This window comes from Neoarius graeffei, chromosome 3, assembly GCF_027579695.1.
Source record: "Neoarius graeffei isolate fNeoGra1 chromosome 3, fNeoGra1.pri, whole genome shotgun sequence".
NCBI classification, from domain to species: domain Eukaryota; kingdom Metazoa; phylum Chordata; class Actinopteri; order Siluriformes; family Ariidae; genus Neoarius; species Neoarius graeffei.
Genome location: NC_083571.1, coordinates 37,224,733 through 37,249,302, shown reverse-complemented (window position 1 = coordinate 37,249,302; position 24,570 = coordinate 37,224,733). Strand labels below are relative to the sequence as shown.

General features: G+C 43.8%; 1 protein-coding gene across 1 annotated transcript; it reads right to left on the bottom strand.

Moving 5' to 3' along the window:
- Positions 1–10,767: 10,767 nt before the first annotated feature.
- On the bottom strand, positions 10,768–23,614 carry tdrd7a (tudor domain containing 7 a). The gene is made up of 17 exons (XM_060915891.1): positions 23,408–23,614; positions 22,931–23,078; positions 22,665–22,818; positions 22,531–22,586; positions 20,635–20,798; positions 20,105–20,436; positions 19,755–20,021; positions 19,505–19,691; positions 19,259–19,370; positions 18,971–19,173; positions 18,020–18,154; positions 17,844–17,927; positions 14,511–14,645; positions 14,267–14,377; positions 13,752–14,128; positions 11,718–11,878; positions 10,768–11,630 (listed from the first exon to the last, which is right to left on the bottom strand). Exons 1-17 carry the CDS (start codon positions 23,612–23,614, stop codon positions 11,410–11,412), a joined length of 3,054 nt encoding a protein of 1,017 aa, XP_060771874.1. The 3' UTR covers positions 10,768–11,409.
- Between the last annotated feature and the right edge of the window lie 956 nt (positions 23,615–24,570).

Genomic DNA, 24,570 nt, shown 5'->3' with positions numbered 1-24,570 from the left:
TTCTCCCAAACTTGGTAAATCGCAACTTTGGACTAAACTGCATAAGAAACATACCTGGTTTTTAGAATTTCATAAGCGTTTGCCCGTGGCAGCCAATCAAACTTGGCTGCAAAGACGCGAAACAGGAAGTGTGCTCATTTCTCAGCCACCCTTTGGCGTATCTTAACGAAACTTGGTGGCTTTATGCAGCACCCCTCCCGAAAGGGCCCCAAAAAATTTGGAACAAATTGGCTGCTAGGGGGCGCTATAACTAGGAAAAATGTCTTTTGGCTCATATCTCATGACTCATTTTGGCTAGAAACAAAATTCCACTATGGCAGGAATCCTTGGCTCAAGACGAATCCAGCGCACCCTATGACGTCATATTCTGCCTTGAGGATTTTCCGCCATTTTGAATATTGTTAAAATCAGTGAAATTCTATGGCAACGCATAGAACCGTCTGACTAGAGGTTTTTAAACTTGGCACACTGATTCGAGGCTGCCTCAAGGATCTTGTCACCAAATTTCAACTCAGCACCTCAAACTCTCTAGCGCCACCAACAGGTCAAATTTGCAAGTACTTTTCTGCTTGTTACTTTTGAACCATACGTCTGATCATCAAAATCTTAGTATCGCTGGAATACTTGGGTCACCACGAATCCAACGCACCCTGTCTCGTCATATTCCACCCAGGAGATTTTCCGCCATTTTGAATTATGTGAAAATCAATTAAAATGCTTCTCCTCCCACAATTTTTGAAGAATTTCTCCCAAACTTGGTACATGGCAACTGGGGACTAAGCTGCACAAGAAACATACCCGGTTTTTAGAATTTCTTAAGCGTTTGGCCGTGGCAGCCAATCAAATTTGGCTGGCAGATGCAAGACAGGAAGTGTGCTCATTTCTCAGCGAACCTTTGGCGTATCTTAACGAAACTTGGTGGCTTTATGCAACACCCCTCCCCAAAGGGCAGCAAAAAATTTGGAATAAATTGGCTGCTAGGGGGCGCTATAACTAGGAAAAATGTATTTTGGCTCATATCTCATGATGCGTTTTGCCTAGAAACAAAATTCCACTATGTCAGGAATCCTTGGCTCAAGCCGAATCCACCGCACCCTATGACATCATATTCTGCCTTGAGGATTTTCCACCATTTTGAATTTTGTTAAAATCAATGAAATTCTATGGCAATGCATAGAACCGTCTGAGTAGAGGTTTTTAAACTTGGCACACTGATTCTAGGCTGTCTCAAGGATCTTGTCACCAAATTTCAACTCAGCACCTCAAACTCTCTCGCGCCACCAACAGGTCAAATTTGCAGGTACATTTCTGCTTGTTACTTTTGAACCATACGTCTGATCATCAAATTCTTAGTGTGGCTGGAATGCTTGGGTCAAAAGGAATCCAATGGGCCCTGTCTCGTCATATTCCACCCAGGAGATTTTCCGCCATTTTGAATTATGTGAAAATCAATTAAAATGCTTCTCCTCCCTCAATTTTTGGAAAATTTCTCCCAAACTTGGTAAATGGCAACTGGGGCCTAAGCTGCACAAGAAACATACCCGGTTTTTAGAATTTCTTAAGCGTTTGGCCGTGGCAGCCAATCAAATTTGGCTGGCATATGCAAAACAGGAAGTTTGCTCATTTCTCGGCCACCCATTGGCGTATCTTAACGAAACTGGGTTGCTTTATGCAGCACCCCTCCCCAAAGGGCAGCAAAAAATTTGAAACAAATTGGCTGCTAGGGGGCGCTATAACTAGGAAAAATGTCTTTAGGCTCATATCTCATGATGCGTTTTGGCTAGCAACAAAATTCCACTATGTCATGAATCCTTGGCTCAAGACGAACTCATCGCACCCTATGACGTCATATTCTGCCTTGAGGATTTTCCGCCATTTTGAATTTTGTTAAAATCAATGAAATTCAATGGCAACGCATAGAACCGTCTGACTAGAGGTTTTTAAACTTGGCACACTGATTCTAGGCTGCCTCAAGGATCTTGTCACCAAATTTCAACTCAGCACCTCAAAAACTCTCGCCACCAACAGGTCAAAGTCGCAGGTACATTTCTGCTTGTTACTTTTGAAACATACGTCTGATCATCAAAATCTTAGTATCGCTAGAATGCTTGGGTCACAAGGAATCCAACGCGCCCTGTCTCGTCATATTCTACCCAGTAGATTTTCCGCCATTTTGAATTATGTGAAAATCAATTAAAATGCTTCTCCTCCCTCAGTTTTTGAACAATTTCTCCCAAACTTGGTAGATAGCAACTCTGGACGAGCCTGCACAAGTATCTTACACGGATTTTTGAATTTCATAAACGTTTGGCCGTGGTAACCAATCAAATTTGGCTGAGCATATGCGAACCAGGAAGTGTGCTCATATCTCGGCCGCCCTTTGGCGTATCTAAATGAAACTTGGTGGCATTATGCAAGACCTCTCCAAAAAGGGCCCCAACAAATTTGGAACACATTGGCGGCAAGGGGGCGCTATAACAAGGAAAAATGTCTTTTTGCTCATATCTCATGATGCGTTTTGGGTAGAAACAAAATTCCACTATCCCTGGAATCCTTGGGTCAAGCCGAATCCATCACAACCTATGACGTCATATTCAGACTTGAGGATTTTCCGCCATTTTGAATTTCGTGAAAATCAATTAAAATGCTTCTCCTACCTCAATTTTTGACCAATTTCTCCCAAACTTGGTACATAGCAACTTTGCACTAGGCTGCACAAGGGCATTACATGGCGCAAATGCCTTCTACTGGCCTGACATCTCGTCTCATAGCCTGCTTGGCCCCCACATTGCTGCTTGCAGCTATATTTATTATTATTATTATTATTCAACTTTCTTCTCCTATGGGATGTCAATGGCAGCCCATAGAACCACACATAGGAAAATGCTCAAATTTGGCAGACACATTCTAGACAGTCTCAGCATTCCGCACAACAATTTTTAGGTCCCCACCCCCAACCCTCTAGCGCCACCAGCAGGTCAAAGTTGCAGGTACATTTCTGCTTGTAACTTTTGAACCGTTGGTCCGATTTTCAAAAACTTGGTATCCCTGGAATCCTTGGGTCAAGACGAATCCAAAGCACCCCATGACGTCATTTTCCGCCCATATAGTTTTCCCGCCATTTTGAATTATGTGAAAATCAATTAAAATGCTTCTCCTCCATCAATTTTGGACCAATTTCTCCCAAACTTGGTAGATGGCAACTTTGGACTAAGCGCCACAAGAAACTTACCCGGTTTTTAGAATTTCATAACCGTTTGGCCGTGGCAGCCAATCAAAATTGGAGGCGCAGACGCCAAACAGGAAGTGTGCTCATATTTCGGCCGCCCTTTGGCCTATCTTAACGAAACTTGGTGGGTTTATGCCCCACCCCTCCCTGAAGGACCCCAAAGAATTTGGAACAAATTGGCTGCTAGGGGGCGCTATAACTAGGAAAAATGTCTTTTGGCTCATATCTCATGATGCGTTTTGGCTAGAAACAAAATTCTACTGCCTATGGAATCCTTGGGTCAAGACGAATCTATCGCACCCTATGACGTCATATTCTGCCTTGAGGATTTTCCGCCATTTTGAATTTTGTTAAAATCAATGAAATTCTATGGAAACCCATAGAACCGTCTGACGACAGGTTTTCAAATTTGGCACACTGATTCTAGGCTGGCTCAAGGTTCTTGTCAGCAAATTTCAACTCACCACCTCAAACTCTCTAGCGCCAACAACAGGCCAAAGTTGCATGTACATTTCTGCTTGTTACTTTTGAACCGTATGTCTGATCGTCAAAATCTGTGTATCGCTGGAATCCTTGGGTCAAAACGAATCCAACGCATCCTATGCCGTCATATTCCGCCTTGTATATTTTCCGCCATTTTGAATTATGTGAAAATCAATTAAAATGCTTCTCCTCCCTCAATCTTTGACCAATTCCTTCCAAGCTTGGTAGATGGCAACTTTGGACTAAGCTGCACATAAAACTTACCCGGTTTTTCGAATTTCATAAGCGTTTGGCCGTGGCTGCCAATCAAACTTGGATGTGCAGACGCGAAACAGGACGTGTGCTCATATCTCGGCAGCCCTTTGATCTTTCTTAACCAAACTTGGTGGGATTATGCCCCACCCCTCCATAAGTGCCCATACCACATTTGGTGCACTTTGGCCATTAGGGGGTGCTATAACTTTCCAAAATGTGTTTTGGCTCATATATAATTGAGCTCATATCTCAGCAGTCTTTTAGCACACACACACACACACACACACACACACACCTAGTAAACTTGAAGTAATTTCAGCCATCACAGTCAATCGAATTTGACAGTGAAGCCGTGCATGCCTCTAACCATCTGGTTGGAGGTACATTTCTGCTTGTAAACACTTCCTGTGCGTGCCTATGACCGTCTGCCTGGTCAGTTCTTTCTGTTGCCATGGCAACTTAGGCTGGGTCACACTGCTTGGCCCCGCATTGCTGCTTGCAGCTATATTTATTATTCAACTTTCTTCTCCTATGGGATGTCAATGGCAGCCCATAGAACCACACATAGGAAAATGCTCAAATTTGGCAGACACATTCTAGACAGTCTCAGCATTCCGCACAACAATTTTTAGGTCCCCACCCCCAACCCTCTAGCGCCACCAGCAGGTCAAAGTTGCAGGTACATTTCTGCTTGTAACTTTTGAACCGTTGGTCCGATTTTCAAAAACTTGGTATCCCTGGAATCCTTGGGTCAAGACGAATCCAAAGCACCCCATGACGTCATTTTCCGCCCATATAGTTTTCCCGCCATTTTGAATTATGTGAAAATCAATTAAAATGCTTCTCCTCCCTCAATTTTGGACCAATTTCTCCCAAACTTGGTAGATGGCAACTTTGGACTAAGCGCCACAAGAAACTTACCCGGTTTTTAGAATTTCATAACCGTTTGGCCGTGGCAGCCAATCAAAATTGGAGGCGCAGACGCCAAACAGGAAGTGTGCTCATATTTCGGCCGCCCTTTGGCGTATCTTAACGAAACTTGGTGGGTTTATGCCTCACCCCTCCCTGAAGGACCCCAAAGAATTTGGAACAAATTGGCTGCTAGGGGGCGCTATAACTAGGAAAAATGTCTTTTGGCTCATATCTCATGATGCGTTTTGGCTAGAAACAAAATTCTACTGCCTATGGAATCCTTGGGTCAAGACGAATCTATCGCACCCTATGACGTCATATTCTGCCTTGAGGATTTTCCGCCATTTTGAATTTTGTTAAAATCAATGAAATTCTATGGAAACCCATAGAACCGTCTGACGACAGGTTTTCAAATTTGGCACACTGATTCTAGGCTGGCTCAAGGTTCTTGTCAGCAAATTTCAACTCACCACCTCAAACTCTCTAGCGCCAACAACAGGCCAAAGTTGCATGTACATTTCTGCTTGTTACTTTTGAACCGTATGTCTGATCGTCAAAATCTGTGTATCGCTGGAATCCTTGGGTCAAAACGAATCCAACGCATCCTATGCCGTCATATTCCGCCTTGTATATTTTCCGCGATTTTGAATTATGTGAAAATCAATTAAAATGCTTCTCCTCCCTCAATTTTTGACCAATTCCTTCCAAACTTGGTAGATGGCAACGTTGCACTAAGCTGCACAAAAAACTTACCCGGTTTTTCGAATTTCATAAGCGTTTGGCCGTGGCTGCCAATCAAACTTGGATGTGCAGACGCGAAACAGGACGTGTGCTCATATCTCGGCAGCCCTTTGATCTTTCTTAACCAAACTTGGTGGGATTATGCCCCACCCCTCCATAAGTGCCCATACCACATTTGGTGCACTTTGGCCATTAGGGGGTGCTATAACTTTCCAAAATGTGTTTTGGCTCATATATAATTGAGCTCATATCTCAGCAGTCTTTTAGCACACACACACACACACACACACACACACCTAGTACACTTGAAGTAATTTCAGCCATCACAGTCAATCGAATTTGACGGTGAAGCCGTGCATGCCTCTAACCATCTGGTTGGAGGTACATTTCTGCTTGTAAACACTTCCTGTGCGTGCCTATGACCGTCTGCCTGGTCAGTTCTTTCTGTTGCCATGGCAACTTAGGCTGGGTCATCCTGCTTGGCCCCGCATTGCTGCTTGCAGCTATATTTTGAGATGTGTTGTTGTCATGAAATTTAAAATCACCTAATTTTTCTCTTTAAATGATACATTTTCTCAGTTTAAACATTTGATATGTCATCTATGTTCTATTCTGAATAAAATATGGAATTTTGAAACTTCCACATCATTGCATTCCGTTTTTATTTACAATTTGTACTTTGTCCCAACTTTTTTGGAATCGTGGTTGTACAAAGATGTTGCAAATTTGGCACTAGCTATAATATCACTGCTTGGGTAGCAGCTGTAGCTCCTCATCACAGTTCATTTTAATTTGCAGATATTAAGTTGGGGCGGCATGGTGGTGTAGTGGTTAGCACTGTTGCCTCACAGCAAGAAAGTCCAGGTTCGAGCCCCGTGGCCAGCGAGGGCCTTTCTGTGTGGAGTTTGCATGTTCTCCCCGTGTCCGCGTGGGTTTCCTCCGGGTGCTCCGTTTTCCCCCACAGTCCAAAGACATGCAGGTTAGGTTAACTGGTGACTCTAAATTGACCGTAGGTGTGAATGTGAGTGTGAATGGTTGTCTGTGTCTATGTGTCAGCCCTGTGATGACCTGGCGACTTGTCCAGGGTGTACCCCGCCTTTCGCCCATAGTCAGCTGGGATAGGCTTCAGCTTGCCTGCAACCCTGTAGAAGAGGATAAGTGGCTACAGATGATGGATGGATATGCAGTTAATGCGTCTGCAGCCATATTTTTTCTGTACTCAGTATGAAATTTTCCTAACCAATGAAAAAGCCCTCTCACTATCTGCATTGCTCTGTGGGAGGCACAGGAAAGCAGTAAAAAGTTGTTTCAGCATTGGAAACCTGGCAACACCCAGAGCAGTTTTTACATCGAAGACCTTTCCCCAATATACAGCTATTATTTTCCTGGTCAATAAAAGAAAATCAGAGCATGGCAAACATGTCGATGTTGTTAAATTGCTTCCATCCCCTACTACACATTTTAGAGACAGGTTACCAACGGTTGTTACCACCATTACTCTTCATTCAATACTTTTCCAGTACTGACGACTGATGGTAGTAATGAGTGTTGGTCATCTGTGTCTACATATAAGGGGTGTTCACACGGCACATATTTGCATCGATGCTGCACCGATGTATTTTGTTGCGATATATCTGACACCAGTGTAAATTTAGTGGAGCGTTCACACGTCACAAACCTGCTTACTAGAGAGAAGCGTATTAGCACCGGTGCAGCCCCACTTGCGTTCACACGGCAGTTTTTCCGACCGTGCTGTACGATAGTAATAATGTGGAAATGAAATATGCGCATGCGTGAAAATGTACTTCCTTTTCCCGGGTGTCATGGCATCACCAAGCGCCGGGAAAACAACGTGGATGAAGACACCAGTGTTGCCAGATACTGCTGACGTTTTCCAGCCCAAAAATATTCAAATCCGCCAAAATGCACTTAAAACCGCCAAATCTGGCAACACTGGAAGACACGCAGTTCTGTTGTTGTTGATATTCGCCATTTTGGAAGCGTAAAATACCAGGATGCAAATTATGCAATGCCCGTATGTAATCAACTCTCCTCACGCGTAGCGAGTCTACCCCTGTAGCGTTCAGACGTCCCATTTTATATTGGTGCTGCCCCGCAAACTAGCATTTACTCCAGAGTAAATTTCTTAAACCACCTCCCGAGCAGGGTTAGATTTGCACCGGTTTAAGCAGCTTTCAGGGGCTACACCGGTATAACTTTGTACCGTGTGAACGCTCTACCAGGGCAGCCCCGGTGTTACACCGGAGTAAAAGTTGCCGTGTGAACACCCCTATAATGTCTATCAGCAATTAAAACATTTAGGGAAGCAAAACCAGAAATCGCCGGGTAACTACAGTTGTCGTTGTATAAACGGCGACACCCAGTATCACCTCCCGAAATTATCATCATAATGGAGGAAGCTTTCCTACATGCAAACAGTAAAAACTAAAAAAAACCACCAACAACCCACAAATGCTTACCTGTGCAGTCTTTGATTCGGGAAACTTTTTTTTTTTCCGCTAGCTGCGAAAAATGGTCTGCCATAGTCCGGGGGGGGGGGGGGGGGGGGGGGGGGGGTTGTGTTCCACGAGAAATTGGCAGAGCATAACTTGGATAAGTTATGTTCTGGATGCTGACCTCTTCTGCTCCTCGGACCTGCCTGATCCATCCTGGTGCCCTGTGTCTGGTCGGAGTCTCAGCACATCGCTCCTGTGGAGGACGGCCGCATGTGGACAGTTGAAAGTCACACTCGGAGGACGCTCTGGACACTTACAGTAATGCTTTTACAGGTGACTTGCTAACTTTAGGACTGCGGTTGTCATGAACAGTTTTGCACTCAAGTTTCCATCAATGAAGAGTTTATAACATCAACGAATCTGACTTCATGTTAAAACTGTTAATGTTATCGTCAGGCTGTCTGTTGTTGCCCAGATGAGGATGGGTTCCCTTTTGAGTCTGGTTCCTCTCGAGGTTTCTTCCTCATGACGCCTGAGGGAGTTTTTCCTTGCCACCGTCGCCACAGGCTTGCTCATTGGGGATAGATTAGGGATAAAATTAGCTTGTGTTTTAAGTCATTCAAATTCTGTAAAGCTGCTTTGTGACAATGTTTATTGTTAAAAGCGCTATACAAATAAACTTGACTTGACTTCTGCAGCCGTCACAGAAGTCTGGGCAGTCCGAGCCGATGGACTTAAATGACCGAGAAAGCCACGTGCAGCTATAAAACCAAATAAATCGAAAATAGTTCCGTTTCATTGGGCATGCGTGTCTGAAAAAAATAAATGGTGGATGCTAAGAAAATTCTCTCGGAGTAACGGAAAAAATCTCTGATACAGAACGTAATTTTCCCGTATGAAAATTGGCGTACGCCGTATTGGCCAAAAAAATTGCATTTTCCCGTACAAAATACGGGGAAACCGTATAACTTGACATGTATGAAAATGCTTTGCTGTTTTTTTTTTTTTTTTGGTCAGATTCAATGCCCGAACTGATAATCGCATCATCAGTTTTTCTCTGGTTAAATCAGACACAAGGTACGTCACCACTCTTGCTGGAGGGGGTTAGGCGCCTTGCTCAAGGGCACTTAAGCCAGTCCTGCTGGTCCAGGGACTTGAACCAACAACCTTTTGGTCCCAAAGCTGTTTCTCGAACCATTAGGCCATGGATAAAATAAAATGATATAAAATGTAATTTTACACAGGGTTGTTAGCACGGTCACCTCACAGCAAGAAGGTTCTGGGGTCGAGCCTTTCTGTGTGGAGTTTGCATGTTCTCGCCGTGTCTGCGTGGGTTTCCCCCACAGTCCAAAGACATGCGGTTAGGTTAATATGGGACGGCTTTGGGCGGAGGTGCCCTTGAGCTCTGGACACTTACAGTAACGCTTTTATAGCTGAGGACGACAGTTGACTTGCTAACTTTAGGACTGCAGTTGTCATGAACAGTTTTGCACTCAAGTTTCCATCAATGAAGAGTTTATAACATCAACGAAACTGTCTTCATGTTAAAACTGTTAATGTTATAGTCAGGCTGTCTGTTGTTGCCCAGATGAGGATGGGTTCCCTTTTGAGTCTGGTTCCTCTCGAGGTTTCTTCCTCATGTCGTCTGAGGGAGTTTTTCCTTGCCACCGTCGCCACAGGCTTGCTCATTGGGGATAGATTAGGGATAAAATTAGCTCATGTCTTGGGTCATTCAGATTCTGTAAAGCTGCTTTGGAACAATGTTTATTCTTAAAAGCACTATACAAAAACAAACTTGACTTGAGTGAGGCACCCAACTGCTCCCCGGGCGCTGTTAGCATGGCTGCCCACTGCTCTGGGTATGTTTGTGTGTGTTCATTGCTCACATGTGTGTTTTCACTGCTTCAGATGGGTTAAATGCAGAGAGGAATTTCACAAGTGTATGATGAATAAAGTTGTGCTTTCTTTCTCTCTCTTTTTAATTAATAACCGAGTAGAAAAAGAAAGCACAACTTTATTCATCACACACTTGTGAAATTCCTCTCTGCATTTAACCCATCTGAAGCAGTGAACACACACACACACACACACACACACACACACACAGAGCAGTAGGCAGCCATGCTAACAGCGCCCGGGGAGCAGTTGCGAGTTAGGTACCTCGCTCAAGGGCAGAGCGCATGTATGTAATTACTTGTTCGTGCACAGAGGTTATATAATCGGACAAGCCTTTTCAACTATATTTATAATTACAGCTCCAGCTCGCCTGCGACCCTGTAGAACAGGATAAAGCGGCTAGAGAGAATGAGATGAGAATGAGATGAGCTTTTTCACATTCAAATGAAGAGGGGTAAATAAACAGGTAAAGTTAGATAAAAACTACTGTCAAAAAAAAGGGCTTAGGAATAATCAGAGACTCAGTGGGGTTATAAAAAAACATTAAAAAATGACTCAGAAATAAATGGCGATTAAAGAAATAGACAATTTTCAGTTGCTGAAAAATGTGCTTGCAGTTTTAATAAAAAGTTAATGCCTCTCACACACACACCTGCTTTTTTATTTTTAATAAAACGAACAAATCTTGAGAAACTGAACACATTCCTTTACAATTCAGGCAGTCAGTCATTTTTCCTCATTCTCCAGTTTGTGTGCTCACACAGCAACGAAATAAAATTCAGTGCATCTCACACACACACACACACACACACACACACAAAGAAAAAAAACCAACAAACAAGCAAAACACAATCACCACAAAACTCACTCCAAATGGAGAAAGAGAAAAATTGAGTGACAGAGGAACAGAGAACAGTTCAGAGCCAAATTTATTTCTCTTTACGGTCAAAGAAAGTCAGTCAATAAGCTGAAAACATATTTACAGACAGAAGTGAAGAACCGGCAGGAATAAAGTCACAGAACCTCTAACTAGGAAGCATTGTTTAGTTGAAAACACTGTGCTCCCTGGTCTGGAAAATATGTCAAAAGGTTAAAAAAAAAAAAAATTGTATTCTGTATATTTTGACAGTTACTTATTTTTATTGTCGTCAGTGAAACTTCCTTAGTATTTGGTATTGTGACATGAGCTCATACAGTTGCATGTGGTTTGGGATGCAGCCCTAGAACCGTTCTAATTAGAACAGCTCACGTGATTCACAAAATCACATTCTACCCCAAACAATAAGAGCACTTACAACATGTTGAGATTACGATTCTAAGCGCATACATGCAGGCACTGAACCATCCAAAAGCTCTGGACCATGCGAGTATCTGGGCTGCATCCTGAACCTCACAGCAGTTTGGGACACAGCCGTAGTCCGTATAAACCTTGATGAATCATATGTCGCTGTTGGTTTTGCCCGTGAACTCGGTCATGATGTCATGGATCCAGACGTCACTGTCGTCCTGTGACGTGTCCACCAGGTAAACAGACAGTTTCCTCTCCCATGGCTGCGCCCCCTGTTGGAGAGAGTGGATCTGCGCCACTAGTGGCCGGCGCTCCACATGGTTGCGGAATACGATGGCGGCTTCCTCGCTCCAGGCACCGTGCTGCACTCCTGATACAGCACATGAGAGACTTAGCTCAGCCTCAGTCACAGGACAAGTGATGAAGTGTGTGTGTGTGTGTGTGTGTGTGTGTGTACCTGCGAGCTGGGCGGGGATGCCCTGGAAGGGCAGCTGTCTGAATTCGTTAATGAGGGGGCGGAACTGAGCGATGTGCACAAGCTCGTGCTTCCCATAATCGAGCTCGTACACAGAGACCAGAGAGTTGGACAGCACGCCCTTCACCAAGACACGATGCCAACTAGAGGGAGGAAAAAAAAATTGATAAAAAGACAGAATGACAAATCAGAGATAAAAATTAGAAAAAGGATGATAAATGAACGAATGTATGAAAGGGAAAAAGAATGAACCAAAAAAACCCAAATTAAAAAACCTGGAATCTAGGGAAGTTTTAAAAACACTTGCATCTGTGTGTAGAAAATAACTTCGTGAGACGACCTTTCGATTTCATGAAATTGGTGAAATTTAGTTCCCTCTGAAATTTGGTCATTGTGATGCATGTTTATTTCTGTAATATCTCAAAAAACAAACCCACCAGGCCATTCTGTGGCCGGGAAGTTATTTAATTTGAGGGGATTCCCTCGCAAATAACGTGCATTAAATCGCTCTCTTCGTGCAGTCAAGCAGACAGAGCAAGTCCGTGTGCGCATGCGCAGGTTTACCACCTCCTTCTTTCGGGTTTTACGGCAGCTGGCATCCACAGTGTTGCATTACTGCCATCTACAGGTTTACTTTGACTGTTACATCATTCGGTCACTAAACGAACAGTTGAGGTGCTCGCTGACATTTATTAGTTTGGTCCCGCGTTTCCTTTGCTTCGCAACATAACGCGTTTTTTTCTTGCTTTCCGTTACTGTAGTCGCTCTTTCACATTTCATTCGCACACTCACGTCCTCCGTTTTTCTCTCCTGTTTCAAATTTCTATCCCACAATGCCTTGCGCGAATGGGGAAAGCTCACCATGCGATGCATGACGAAGTATCTTGAATTGGGTCATGGTGAAGCAAGAAAAAAAAAAAAATAGCAGAGAATTTAATTGTTCTATTTAAAAAAAAAAAAACCTAATAAAATTAGAAGTCTGCAATTCGAATTCAGTAGCGTTCGGTCCCCTCGTCTCGTCTCGTCTCGTCTTCTTCCGCTTATCCGGGACCGGGTCGCGGAGGCAGCAGTCTAAGCATGGAAGCCCAAACTTCCCTTTCCCCAGACACCTCGGGAAGAACACCGAGGCGTTCCCAGGCCAGCCGAGAGACATAGTCCCTCCAGCGTGTCCTGGGTCTTCCCCGGGGCCTCCTCCCGGGGGGACATGCCTGGAACACCTCCCCAGGGAGGCGTCCAGGAGGCATCCGAAAAAGATGCCCGAGCCACCTCAGCTGGTTCCTCTCGATGTGGAGGAGCAGCGGCTCTACTCCGAGCTCCTCCCGAGTGACTGTGCTTCTCACCCTAAGAGAGCGCCCAGCCACCCTGCGAAGGAAACTCATTTCAGCCGCTTGTATCCGCGATCTTGCTCTTTCGGTCATTACCCAAAACTCATGACCATAGGTGAGAGTCGGAACGTAGATCGACCGGTAAATTGAGAGCTTTGCCTTTTGGCTCAGCTCCTTCACCACGACGGACCGGTAAAGCGACCGCATCACTGCGGAGGCTGCACCGATCCGCCTGTCGATCTCACGCTCCATCCTTCCCTCACTCGTGAACAAGATCCCGAGATACTTAAACTCCTCCACTTGAGGCAGGACTTCTCCACCAATTGACCACATGACGAAGTATCTTGAATTGGGTCATGGTGAAGCAAGAAAAAAAAAAAAAAAATAGCAGAGAATTTAATTGTTCTATTAAAAAAAAAACCTAATAAAATTAGAAGTCTGCAATTCGAATTCAGTAGCGTTCGGTCCACTAAACAAAAATAACCAGGTGTCGGGAAAATTCTTTTTATGACCTACACTTGAAAAATCTGAAAGGCCGTCTACCTTTAAGATGTGCAAGTTATAACGCGTGAACTCTGATCCCGATTGAAGCCACACCCACAGAACTGCCTTAAATGACCCAAACCAAGTTTAACATTAGCTCATCTAATAGACAGTACACCTCTATCCCTCATCCCTCCATCTTGCTCACTTGCTGTCGATCTTGGCGGCGTAGATGTTGTTCTTTTCAGCAGTGATGGGCGTGGCCTCCTGTCGGTTGTAGTAGAGGATCATCTCCCCCATCAGCACCACCAGCTTGTACAACTCCTGCCATGGCTGCAGCACGAAGTGACCCGGGTGACACGCCACCGACACGAACACATCCACAGTCTGCCCTTCCTCAGGCAGCTCCAGCGCTGGAGGCATGATGGGGGGGCTGGAACTCGAGGCTGGAACCGTGGGGACGGGGACGCAAACCGCAGAAGAGGATAAAGGGAGCTGCAGGTTAATGCTGGATGTATGATCTTGAGCATCAGAGCCAAGGAACAGGTAAACCTGGACCTGACCTGCTGAGTCCAGACAGGATATCTACACCAAAAAAAAAAAAAAAAATTAGGTAGGCCTTTTGTGAATAAATGCTAATCAGAACAGCATGATTCTGATTGGTCAGGATGTGCTTACATTATTTTTATGCATGACTAGCCCCTCCCACTAAGGGTTACAGACCTCCATTGTGCACTCAGGAGCATTGATTAGCGTCTCTCTTAGCCACAGGACAATATCAGGAGACCAAACATCTTCATTTTGTTCCACTTCGGCTAAACGGCACTTAACGGCCTATGAAAACGCACACGAAATAATCAGAGAGGAACCCATCATCGTTTTAATCAGCATTCAGTAACAAACAGTGAGGAGTGATGTGGTAGTGATTCTGCCTGTATCTGCAGTGGTGTGGTACGTGCGGGTGTACCTGTGTTGGGATGGTGAGGACTTCTCTGATGAACACTGCTGGAATCTCTCTCAGCTCACTGAGCTCCAGAGAAGCAGGAAATCCTAAATCCACAAACTCTATATCTAGAACACGGCTGCCGTGCAGGTTAGTGATCTGAGGAAGAGATTCGCTCACTCGTCTATTAACTCACAAAGCCAGTCAGAGTTGTTTCCGAGAGTCGAATTTGTTCAAATCGCTTCAGGGAGCAATTCATTCAGCAAGCCCAGAAAGCCATTTCGGAGGCATTTGTTCAGCCAGTCCAGAGAGTTGTTTGTTCTATGGGTCAATCCATGCGAAAATCACCAGAGGCCTCGCCACTGACCATCTCAGATTTGCTTCATACTTTCTGGAAATATTGTCAATGTGCCCAATAAATAGTGCACAAAATTGTAGGCTTGTACCTTCATTAGTTTCTGAGATATAGGGGCTTAAAAAAGGGGCGTGGCCCCAATTTCACTGTTGAAACGCGTGCTACAGAAAACGGACCTAACTTCCAGAAGTCATTACTATTAAACTATTCATGCAAGATACATGAAATTTTCAAGAATTGTTCAATGTCAGACACCTTTAAATACTAAAATAGAAAGTTCACAGTTCAATATTTGCCAAGTTATGGCTTGCTGAAATTTTTTTTTTTAAAAGTGCTTTGGAGCAACTTTGACACCCCATATCTCCACATTAAAGCACACCAGATCTTTCAAATTTTCTTATTTATTACTCGTTATAGTACTCTTTAGGCAACTAGGTATGTGTTCAAAAGAAGTCAAACTTTGACTTATTAGGCTTTAAAAAAAAAAAAAAAAAAAAAAAAAAAAATTGCGCCTATAATTCAAATGCATATTACAAATGTATGACAAGGTCTACCATAAAAACAAATTATACCACTGGAAAGAGCTTGTTCTGATTAGCAAATGCACAAAATATGAAGTTGGTACCCTAAACCAAACTATAAATATTAAGGTATCAAGTATGACAGAAATGCTGTTTTAAGGCATATAATCTACTAGCAGACAAACTAGCAAAACATCATGTCATTGCCAAACACCAGATTGGATATTTGACGAATCTGAAAGAAGATCTGTCAGCGGATGAATGTATTATGCTTTTGGATTTTGACGAAAACTATTCATTCTGTGTACAGGATTCTGCCCAGGGATACCACTGGGACAACAGCCAATGCACTCTTCATCCATTTGCAGTGTACATTAGCGCAAAGAATGAAGATAGTACAAAAGTAACTAAATGCATCTCTATCTGCATAATAAGTGACTGCCTTAAGCATGATACAGTGGCCGTGCATGCATTCTTAAAAAAGGTTTTACCATATGTATGCCATTTACATCCCCAGCTGAAAAAGGTCATTTACTTCAGTGACGGATCAGCAGCCTAATACAAAAACTATAAAAAATTTTTACTAATCTAATAAAGCATGCAGACGATTTTGGACTTTTGGCAGAATGGCATTTCTTTGCCACTTCTCATGGTAAATCATCCTGTGATGGTATTGGAGGCATTGTAAAGGAGTCAGCAGCTCAAGCTAGTTTACAGGCAGTCATGAGTGATCACATACTAACCCCATCTGATCTAGTTTTGTGGGCAGAAAAACATCAAGAACATCCATTTCATCTGGGTTGGTACAGGGGAAGTTATGGAGAGTGGAAAAGCATTGGAGACAAGATTTTCAAGGTCAGCTACTATTCCTGGAACAGGAGACAACCACTCATTCATGTCCAACCAGCTGCAGGTCAGCAGGGTGTCAGGTGGTCCTAGCTTCATTGTGGATATGAGTGAGTGGGAAGTAATGCATAAAACCCCTGTTAAAGCAGCAGTCTCTCTGGCAGATACAATTCCTGGTAAATATGTTGTATGTTTGTACCGTATGACAGACAGTGGTGGATAGGCAACATTCGTGCATTATCAGAGGAGGAACAAGATGTACAAGTAATATTTATGCATCCTCGTGGTCCCTCTCAGACTTACAGCTGGCCCAGGAGAGAGGATAACTGTTGGGTCCCTCTGGTGCATGTCATGAAAATCATTGATGCCCCACTTACATCAACTGGCAGGCAGTATAAACTTCCATCTGATGTGGAAAAGCAAATCAATACACTGTTTAAGCTCTTCAAATAAAGTATTTTTAAAGGTTATTTTTCCTACACTGTAGGTTTGTAATTGTATTGCAATATGCCTTAAAACAGCATTTCCGTCTATCGTAAAACATGCCGTACTTGATACCTTAATATTTATAGTTTGGTTTAGGGTACCAACTTCATATTTCGTGCATTTGCTAATCAATACAAGCTCTTTCCAGTTGTATAATTTGTTTTTATGGTAGACCTTGTCATACATTTGTAATATGCATTTGAATTCTAGGTGCAAAATTTTTTTTTATTTTTAAAGCCTAATAAATCAGAAAGTTTGGCTTCTTTTGAACACATACCTCATCTCATCTCATTATCTCTAGCCGCTTTATCCTTCTACAGGGTCGCAGGCAAGCTGGAGCCTATCCCAGCTGACTACGGGCGAAAGGCGGGGTACACCCTGGACAAGTCGCCAGGTCATCACAGGGCTGACATGAACACATACCTAGTTGCCTAAAAGAGTACTAGAACATGAGTAATAAATAAGAAAATTTGAAAGATCTGGTGTGCTTTAATGTGGAGATATGGGGTGTCAAAGTTGCTCCAAAGCACATTATTTTAATGATTTTCAGCAAGCCATAACTTGGCAAATATTGAACTGTGAACTTTCTATTTTAGTATTTAAAGGCTTCTGGCACTGAAGAACAATCCTTGAAAATTTCATGTATCTTGCATGAATAGTTTAAAAGTAATGACTTATGGAAGTTAGGTCCGTTTTCTGTAGCACGCGTTTCAACAGTGAAATTGGGGCCACGCCCCTTTTTTAAGCCCCTATATCTCAGAAACTAATGAAGGTACAAGCCTAAAATTTTGTGCACTATTTATTGGGCACATTGACAATATTTCCAGAAAGTATTAAACAAATCTGAGATGGTCAGTGGTGAACATTTCTCTCAATCTGGTGATTTGGGGCGGAATTACCCCTATCGTTCCAGAGAGCCGTTCACATGGCAATCAGAATACACAACTCTCTGGAATGCCTTTCTGGTTTGATCAAGCTCATAACTTCTGGGGAGCCAGTGAGTCACTCAAGAGTTGTTTGTTTGATCAAACCAGAGTGTTGTTTTTTCAAATCATGCCAGAATCGCTCACCCATTTATATCTACTATCCATGCGGACAAATTAGAGAAAAGAACGAGTGCATAGGCATTGAAACTGATTTCATGCTCACCTCCACTCGGGCCCATTTCCCTTTGTGTCGCGCCAAACACACTTTACCACAGAACGGCTGAGTCACCAAGTGATCCCATTGAACCTGCTCGTGCACACGTACGTTAAAGAAAATTAATTTAGCCCTTAACATGGAAATAACTACTAAAATGAACGAAAGCATGAAAGCGATAAAACCTGAGACAGGAAGTATGACTCGATCTTGTCCATGATGCCTTGGAGCTTGGAGAGGCCTCGTGATGGAAGCTGGCAGAACACGCTGCCATCAGACCCCACGTTCGTCACACACACGTTTGTGTACGAGCTGTTCACCTGCGCACACCATGAAAAGAATAAATGTGTGTTAATGTTGCTGACTTCTTCAACTAATCCCTGTTATTCACTGACACTACATTTATATATGTTATTTACCAGCTGGGCGGTCCGTATGGTGAAATACCGTGACCGAGGTCTTGAAAGTACTGAGCGAGGCCCTCTGGGCCGAGGTCACGGTATTTCACCATACGGACCGACCTTAAGCTGGTAAATAATATATTTATTTTTTTCTTTACCAAATTCTAACAGAAAACGAGAGCTCCCGAAAGGGAAAACCGAGCCGAGCCGCCATTTTGAATCCTCATTCACGGCTCCTCGGTATACAAGTGCACTTCCATGGCAGGAAAAAAAAACTACATTTTGCCGCCTATGTAGTCCCCTATTTATACAAATAGGAGTCATTCAGGATTCAGCCATGTTTTTGCTCGGCGTTAGCAACAGTTACAGGTTTTTAGTTTTCTCCTGAAATGTTTTATTTTTTGTCTTCCTCAGGGTAGTAAAACTCGCTTTCACTGTGAACACTTATCGCTACCCATGCTGTAAAATTAATGCTATTCTGAGAAATGCTGGCAAAAATTTATAAGATTTTTAATAATCTTATAAATAAATCTTATTAAAAAAAAATGTTGACAAAAAAATGCTACCATGTTTTTTGTTGTTGTTGTGAACGAGCGAGTCGCCAGAGGTCTGTAACCGGGGTCCGTATCGTAGGATATGGACCCTCTCGCCAGCCAATCAGAGCGCAGGATTTGATAGAAACCGGACCGCGAAAAAAATAAAATGTATTATTTTACTGAATATTAACACAATAACCTGCAGTGGATTCTGCATGGTTTTGTCCTGCAGTGCACGGAGGCATTCGGCGTTTAAGTTGATGTCCATCTCGCCTGAAGTGTCGTACAACACCATGAGGGGCGGAGTCTCTCGCTTCACCAGCTCAGCCAATAATGTTCTGCCATGTGCTAACAACTCCAGAGTCTTCAGCACCACCACGTCTTCACTGAAAAGCTCCAGACCTCTCACACACACACACACACAGTAAAACAGTAGCAGACTATATCCACCAACAATAACGGTAAAGTTGCGTAAGGTGTGGGTTACCTGCGAGCTGGCAGCTAGTGGCCTGGAACGGCAGTGTGAGGATCCAATCGGTGAGCTGCAGCAACTTTTCGCGCTTCACCACCTCAGAGAAACCGTGATCCACACAGTACACCTGCGTGCGCACACACAAGCTAGTTTTCTCTTTCCATATGCAAACTTGCCAGTCCAACTGCCACATCCTCTGCTCTGATTGGTCGTCTGATCAAATCAAATCAAATCTAAAATCACATGGTGACACACACTTACCTTCACATCATTCCCTGTGATCTGGTGCACCTGAGCTCGGAGTACAGTCTCGTCATCCAAGGCAACTGCCACCAGCTGACCAATCGTAGGACAGGCAAGTGTAAGCCCCGCCCCTGTGCTGTGGTAAAACTCCAACATGGCCTCCTCCATCTTCTCAAGAGCCTGAGAATATTCCTCACCCACATACCTGACAGAAAACATGTAATGAACACAAAGGATTCATATTTTAAATTCGTATAGGTCCGAGTACCTGAATAGGACGTTGTTGGTGCTGTTGGTCTCCATCACCAGCATGGACGGGAACTCCTCTTTGGGCAGAGGCAGCTGTGGCACCACTGGGTTGCCGTAGTGTGTGATGATGTGTGATCTGGGTTCTGGGTGAGGCTTTGACAGCATGCTTACAGTGGGCAGGGCATATAAAATGGCTTTGTTGCGATTCTGCGGCATCGGATATTCGATCATGCACATATCAGCCAGAGGAGAGAGATCGTCCAGCAGCGAATGTGGGAAATCATACCTGGGGGGGGAAACAAAATGGTATGAGATCCAAGACAGAAGAAATGTTGGAGGTGCAGTGCTTTCAGGCATCTGCGTCTGTACCTGAAGACTTCCTGAAAGAGGCGGGGCAAAGCGTGAGCCCACAGACCATGGCTGTATTTATTCAGCAGCTCCCGCACTTTATCTTTCACATCCTGGAACAACAGGATAGTGGGCGTGGCGGGAGGGGTTGGCAGGGAGTGGGTCAAAGACTCCGTGCTGAGCAGCCTCATGGGGGGCTTCAGAGTCGGAGATGTTGGGGATTGTGGGACAGTGCTGGGGATTTGGACAGATTTCAGCAGGGCAGATGAAGGAGGAGTGTGGAGTTTTGGAGACAGGTCTTTAGCAGGGTAAACCAGACGCCTTGCAACGTTACCACCACCCAGCTTCTCCACCTGGAAAACAAGTGTGGTGGTGTGTGAAACACTCATGTGCGTTTTGTGAGCATACTGATGTTCAGCTGTACATACAAGTTATTAAGAGCGGGGTGATGAAGCTACACATGAATTTTTCTTCTCTCCTTCTGATTATTTATCAGGTTCAGAGAACTATTTCATAAAATACACAGTTATTAAGATTTAAACTGCGCTCACAGTGCAGACGTGTGTCCAGTTCTCCAGCAGTGTGTGTGTGTACGATGGAAGCTCCTGATTGAACATGGCTTTGTAGAGCTGAGGCAGTTTAGAGAGCCACACACCGCTGCTGTACTTCTGCAGGAGCTGCTTTAAACGGCCCTGAAACAGCTCCACGTCGCCCTCTACAGGAAACACGCGCAACAAGTTAAAGTGCACCTCACGGGTAAATTCAGGAGCAAGATCAATGTAATTCTCCTATTTTATATTAAACTTCGGTCAAATATCTGTCACATTCTGCATTCTCTGCCATTTTTTTTTTTACCTTGCGCAATACCAGAAAAATTCAGTTGAAATCAAGCCATTTGAGGCGAATTGGTCCGCCTCTGAAAAAACTTGCCGTTTGGATTTCCCAGGAAACATTGATTTTCGTGACGTCGCGTGCGGGACGCCTCCCTCTGAATCCTACGTCAGCGCTGGTTTGTTTATGAGAAAACGACCTGGTGGTTTTCTGCAAATTTCTTCAACGTTATCGCGTAATTATTAAAGGGGAACAGAGGGCAACATATAGAGTAAATATAACAATAAAACACACATTGATGAACCTTATTCAAGACTTACAAAAGTTTTTTGTTCTAAGGTTGGAAAGTTATAGTGTTTTGAAAGTAGCTCGAGCAAACTATTTCTGCAGTTTGAACAGCCCGCCATGATATTAATTTTATCCAATCAGAATGCACGTTCATTTTGTCTGCGTAACACTCATGATGTATGTATGTGCCCAGTTGTGTTGGCTCATTGAGGTTGGGACTAGCACGTGTGAAATACCTGTTTCTGCCTCTTGCGACGATTTTGCAAGTCCACGGGTGGCGCCTATCTCATTGCAGCAAATAAATTCTGCTGGACTCGTGAGCAACTCCACGTTACATTTTCCGCACGAGCACCACGCCGTGTCACCTGCACGCAGACGCTCTGCCCCACGCTCGCCATGCCCATGGTCAGCATCAGTCTCATCCTCGCCGTCATCCGAGCTTTCTTCTCTTATTTCATCACCGGAGTCGAGAGTACCTCTCCTAGGTTCAAACTGGTACCCTTCTAAGCCATAGCCTGCTTGCAGTGTGTCTTGCTGGATCTCTTCGTATGATTCGACAGAGCTGTTGCCTTCACTTGATGTGCCCGACGCCATGATTACACGCTTCTCTCCTCTATTTCGGAGAGTTCCGCTAGTGCAGTGGGTAGCGCTGACGTCACGGTCTTTTAAAAATAGTGACTCTTGTGCGGTTTAGCGTATAAAGTATTATATTTACAATTACCAAGATATTTCGTTGTTTTCTAGTATACAAATTTGATAGAATACTTAAGAATACGTTACTTTGTCACATCAGCAACCGTATATATATTATATTTTGTAACCATTTTAAAGGGGTAACAGATGTATCGTAGGAGGGTGTAGCAACACCAATCTTGATGGGATTAGTACTCATTGTTTTCCAAAAGACCGGACAATGAGAGAGAAATGGGAGCGCTTGGTCTACACAGGCTGTGCACTGAAACCGTGCAAAGCTCTCGCAGCCTGCTGGCGCTTCCGCAGGTGACGTCACGAATCTGGCTCCAGACTCCCTTGGGATTTTTCCAGACGCGTTTTGTTATTTTATTTTTTTCTGCTGTAGACAGACGGCCTTGTGCAAAATTAACCTTCTGGATGAGTGTGTAAAGGGACATACTTTCATATAAAAAAAACAAACAAACAAAAAAAACCCACGAAATTGGTCCAGAATATGCACTTTAAATACTATAATAAATATAATTCACTACTGCTAAAAAGCTGAAATAACATTTAAGTTTTTTTTGAACATTTTTATTGTTCTTGTCGAAACCAACAGCATGTCTGTGTTCCGTGTGCTTGAATTCACACTTCACCTGCGTTTTGGTTCTCGTTGGACAGACGAGGGGTCGCATCCTGTAGGATCACTGACCTAGGATCAGCAGAAAGACGACCAGAGTGAGTAGAATAAGTTAAATCCAGGCAATAATGGTGATGAGCTGTCACTCACCTTGTGGGCTTTTTGCCCTGGTGGGCAGAGCCTGGATTGGTACTATTCACCTGTCGCTGGTCATCTCGTGGGCCGATGTGCAAGCCTGACAACCGTGTCCGGCAGCTATAGGAGGTCATGTGACTAGGCTGCCTCAGGGACGAATGAGGATTAGCTTCAAAAACCACAAGCAGAAAATTGTGAAACTTTACAAAATTAAATACATCAGCCGAATCCTGTCAAAGCCAGATTTCAGCACACAGCAGCCGTGCGTGTGTGTGTGTTACCGCTGTGTGAAAACAGAGAGGAAGACTTTGTCCTCATGCAACAGTTCAGCGGCTGAGAGCGACCCAAGTTCTTCTTGGGGTTCTTCTGTCGAGCAACTAGGTGAGCGATGTGGGCCGTTTCCTTACACACAGCCGCAAAGCACATTGTCTACACACACACACACACAGCGGACATACCAGACACTCATGTACACACAAGTCCCCATCACACATGGATTCACAGCTTTACACACAGCCTCATTCACAGGCCTGAAATGGGATTTTACTGGGATGTGATCGTATCATTCACCTTACAAACAAATTAATCCCCCAAATGTAAATTTATCTTGATCACACAGTGACGTGACAAAAGGATCTTTCCTGGTAATGTCCTGGCTTCTGTTCACACAAATACCAGTTCTTGTTTTAATTGTTTCTAATTTCCTGTTCAATTCCACGTAATAGTGCATGTTATTGTGCATCCATCCATCATCTCACCTCTCCAGTGTGGGAATGTCGGAGCTGCACCACGTCAGGAATGCTCCTGAGGAAGTTCTCCAGGTTCCTGTAGCCAAGCTGTTTGTGAGGGATGAAGTCTCCGGTTAGAGCATGGTAATCCGCCTGCACCCGTGACAGCACCACGCCGTTCTTACTGCTCTGCAGCACGGCACGCAGCATCTTCTTCACCAGCTCCACGTCACACATCCTGCGCACACAGATTACGACCACATAATCCTTAAGGACACAGTGCTCATAAAAGTATAGAATACATTTATGATATAATAGTATAAATACTATTTATAAGAATAAAAATACTTTTATATCATACTTACAAGCCAAGCCTACATGTTATGTATACACCCATTTTTTTTTTTTATTTCCCCAAGAAAGTTAATTTTCTATGCTTTAAAAACAACTGCATTGCATGTTGTAAGAAACTGCACATTTTAAAAATTCCATTAATTAGTTGATGCATCCCGATTGAGGGTTGGAGATGTTTGGGTGAGATGGCTGTGGAGTTCCTAACGAGATTGTTTAATAAGATCCTAGAGAATGAGAAAATGCCAAATGAATGGAGGAAGTGTGTGCTAGTCCCAATATACAAGAATAAGGGAGATGTACAGAGCTGCAGTAATTACAGAGGAATAAAATTGATGAGCCACACCATGAAGCTATGGGAAAGGGTATTGGAGGCGAGATTGAGAAGAGAGGTAGCAATCTGTGAACAGCAGTACGGGTTTATGCCAAGGAAGAGCACGTCGGATGCCATTTTTGCTTCAAGAATGTTAATGGAGAAGTACAGGGAAGGCCAGAGAAAGCTACATTGTGCGTTTGTAAACCTGGAGAAGGCATACGATAGAGTGCCGAGAGATGAGTTATGGTATTGTATGAGAAAGAGTGGAGTGAATGAGAAGTATATTAGAGTGGTGCAAGACGTGTATGAGAACAGTGAAACAGCAGTGAGGTGTGCAGCTGGAGCAACTGAATGGTTCAAGGTGAAGGTGGGACTCCATCAAGGATCTGCTTTGAGTCCTTTCTTGTTTGCCATAGTGATGGATAGGTTGATGGACGAAGTGAGGCAAGAGTCACCATGGAACATGATGTTTGTGGATGATATTGTGATATGTGGTGAAAGTAGAAAGGAGGTTGAGTTGGGTTTG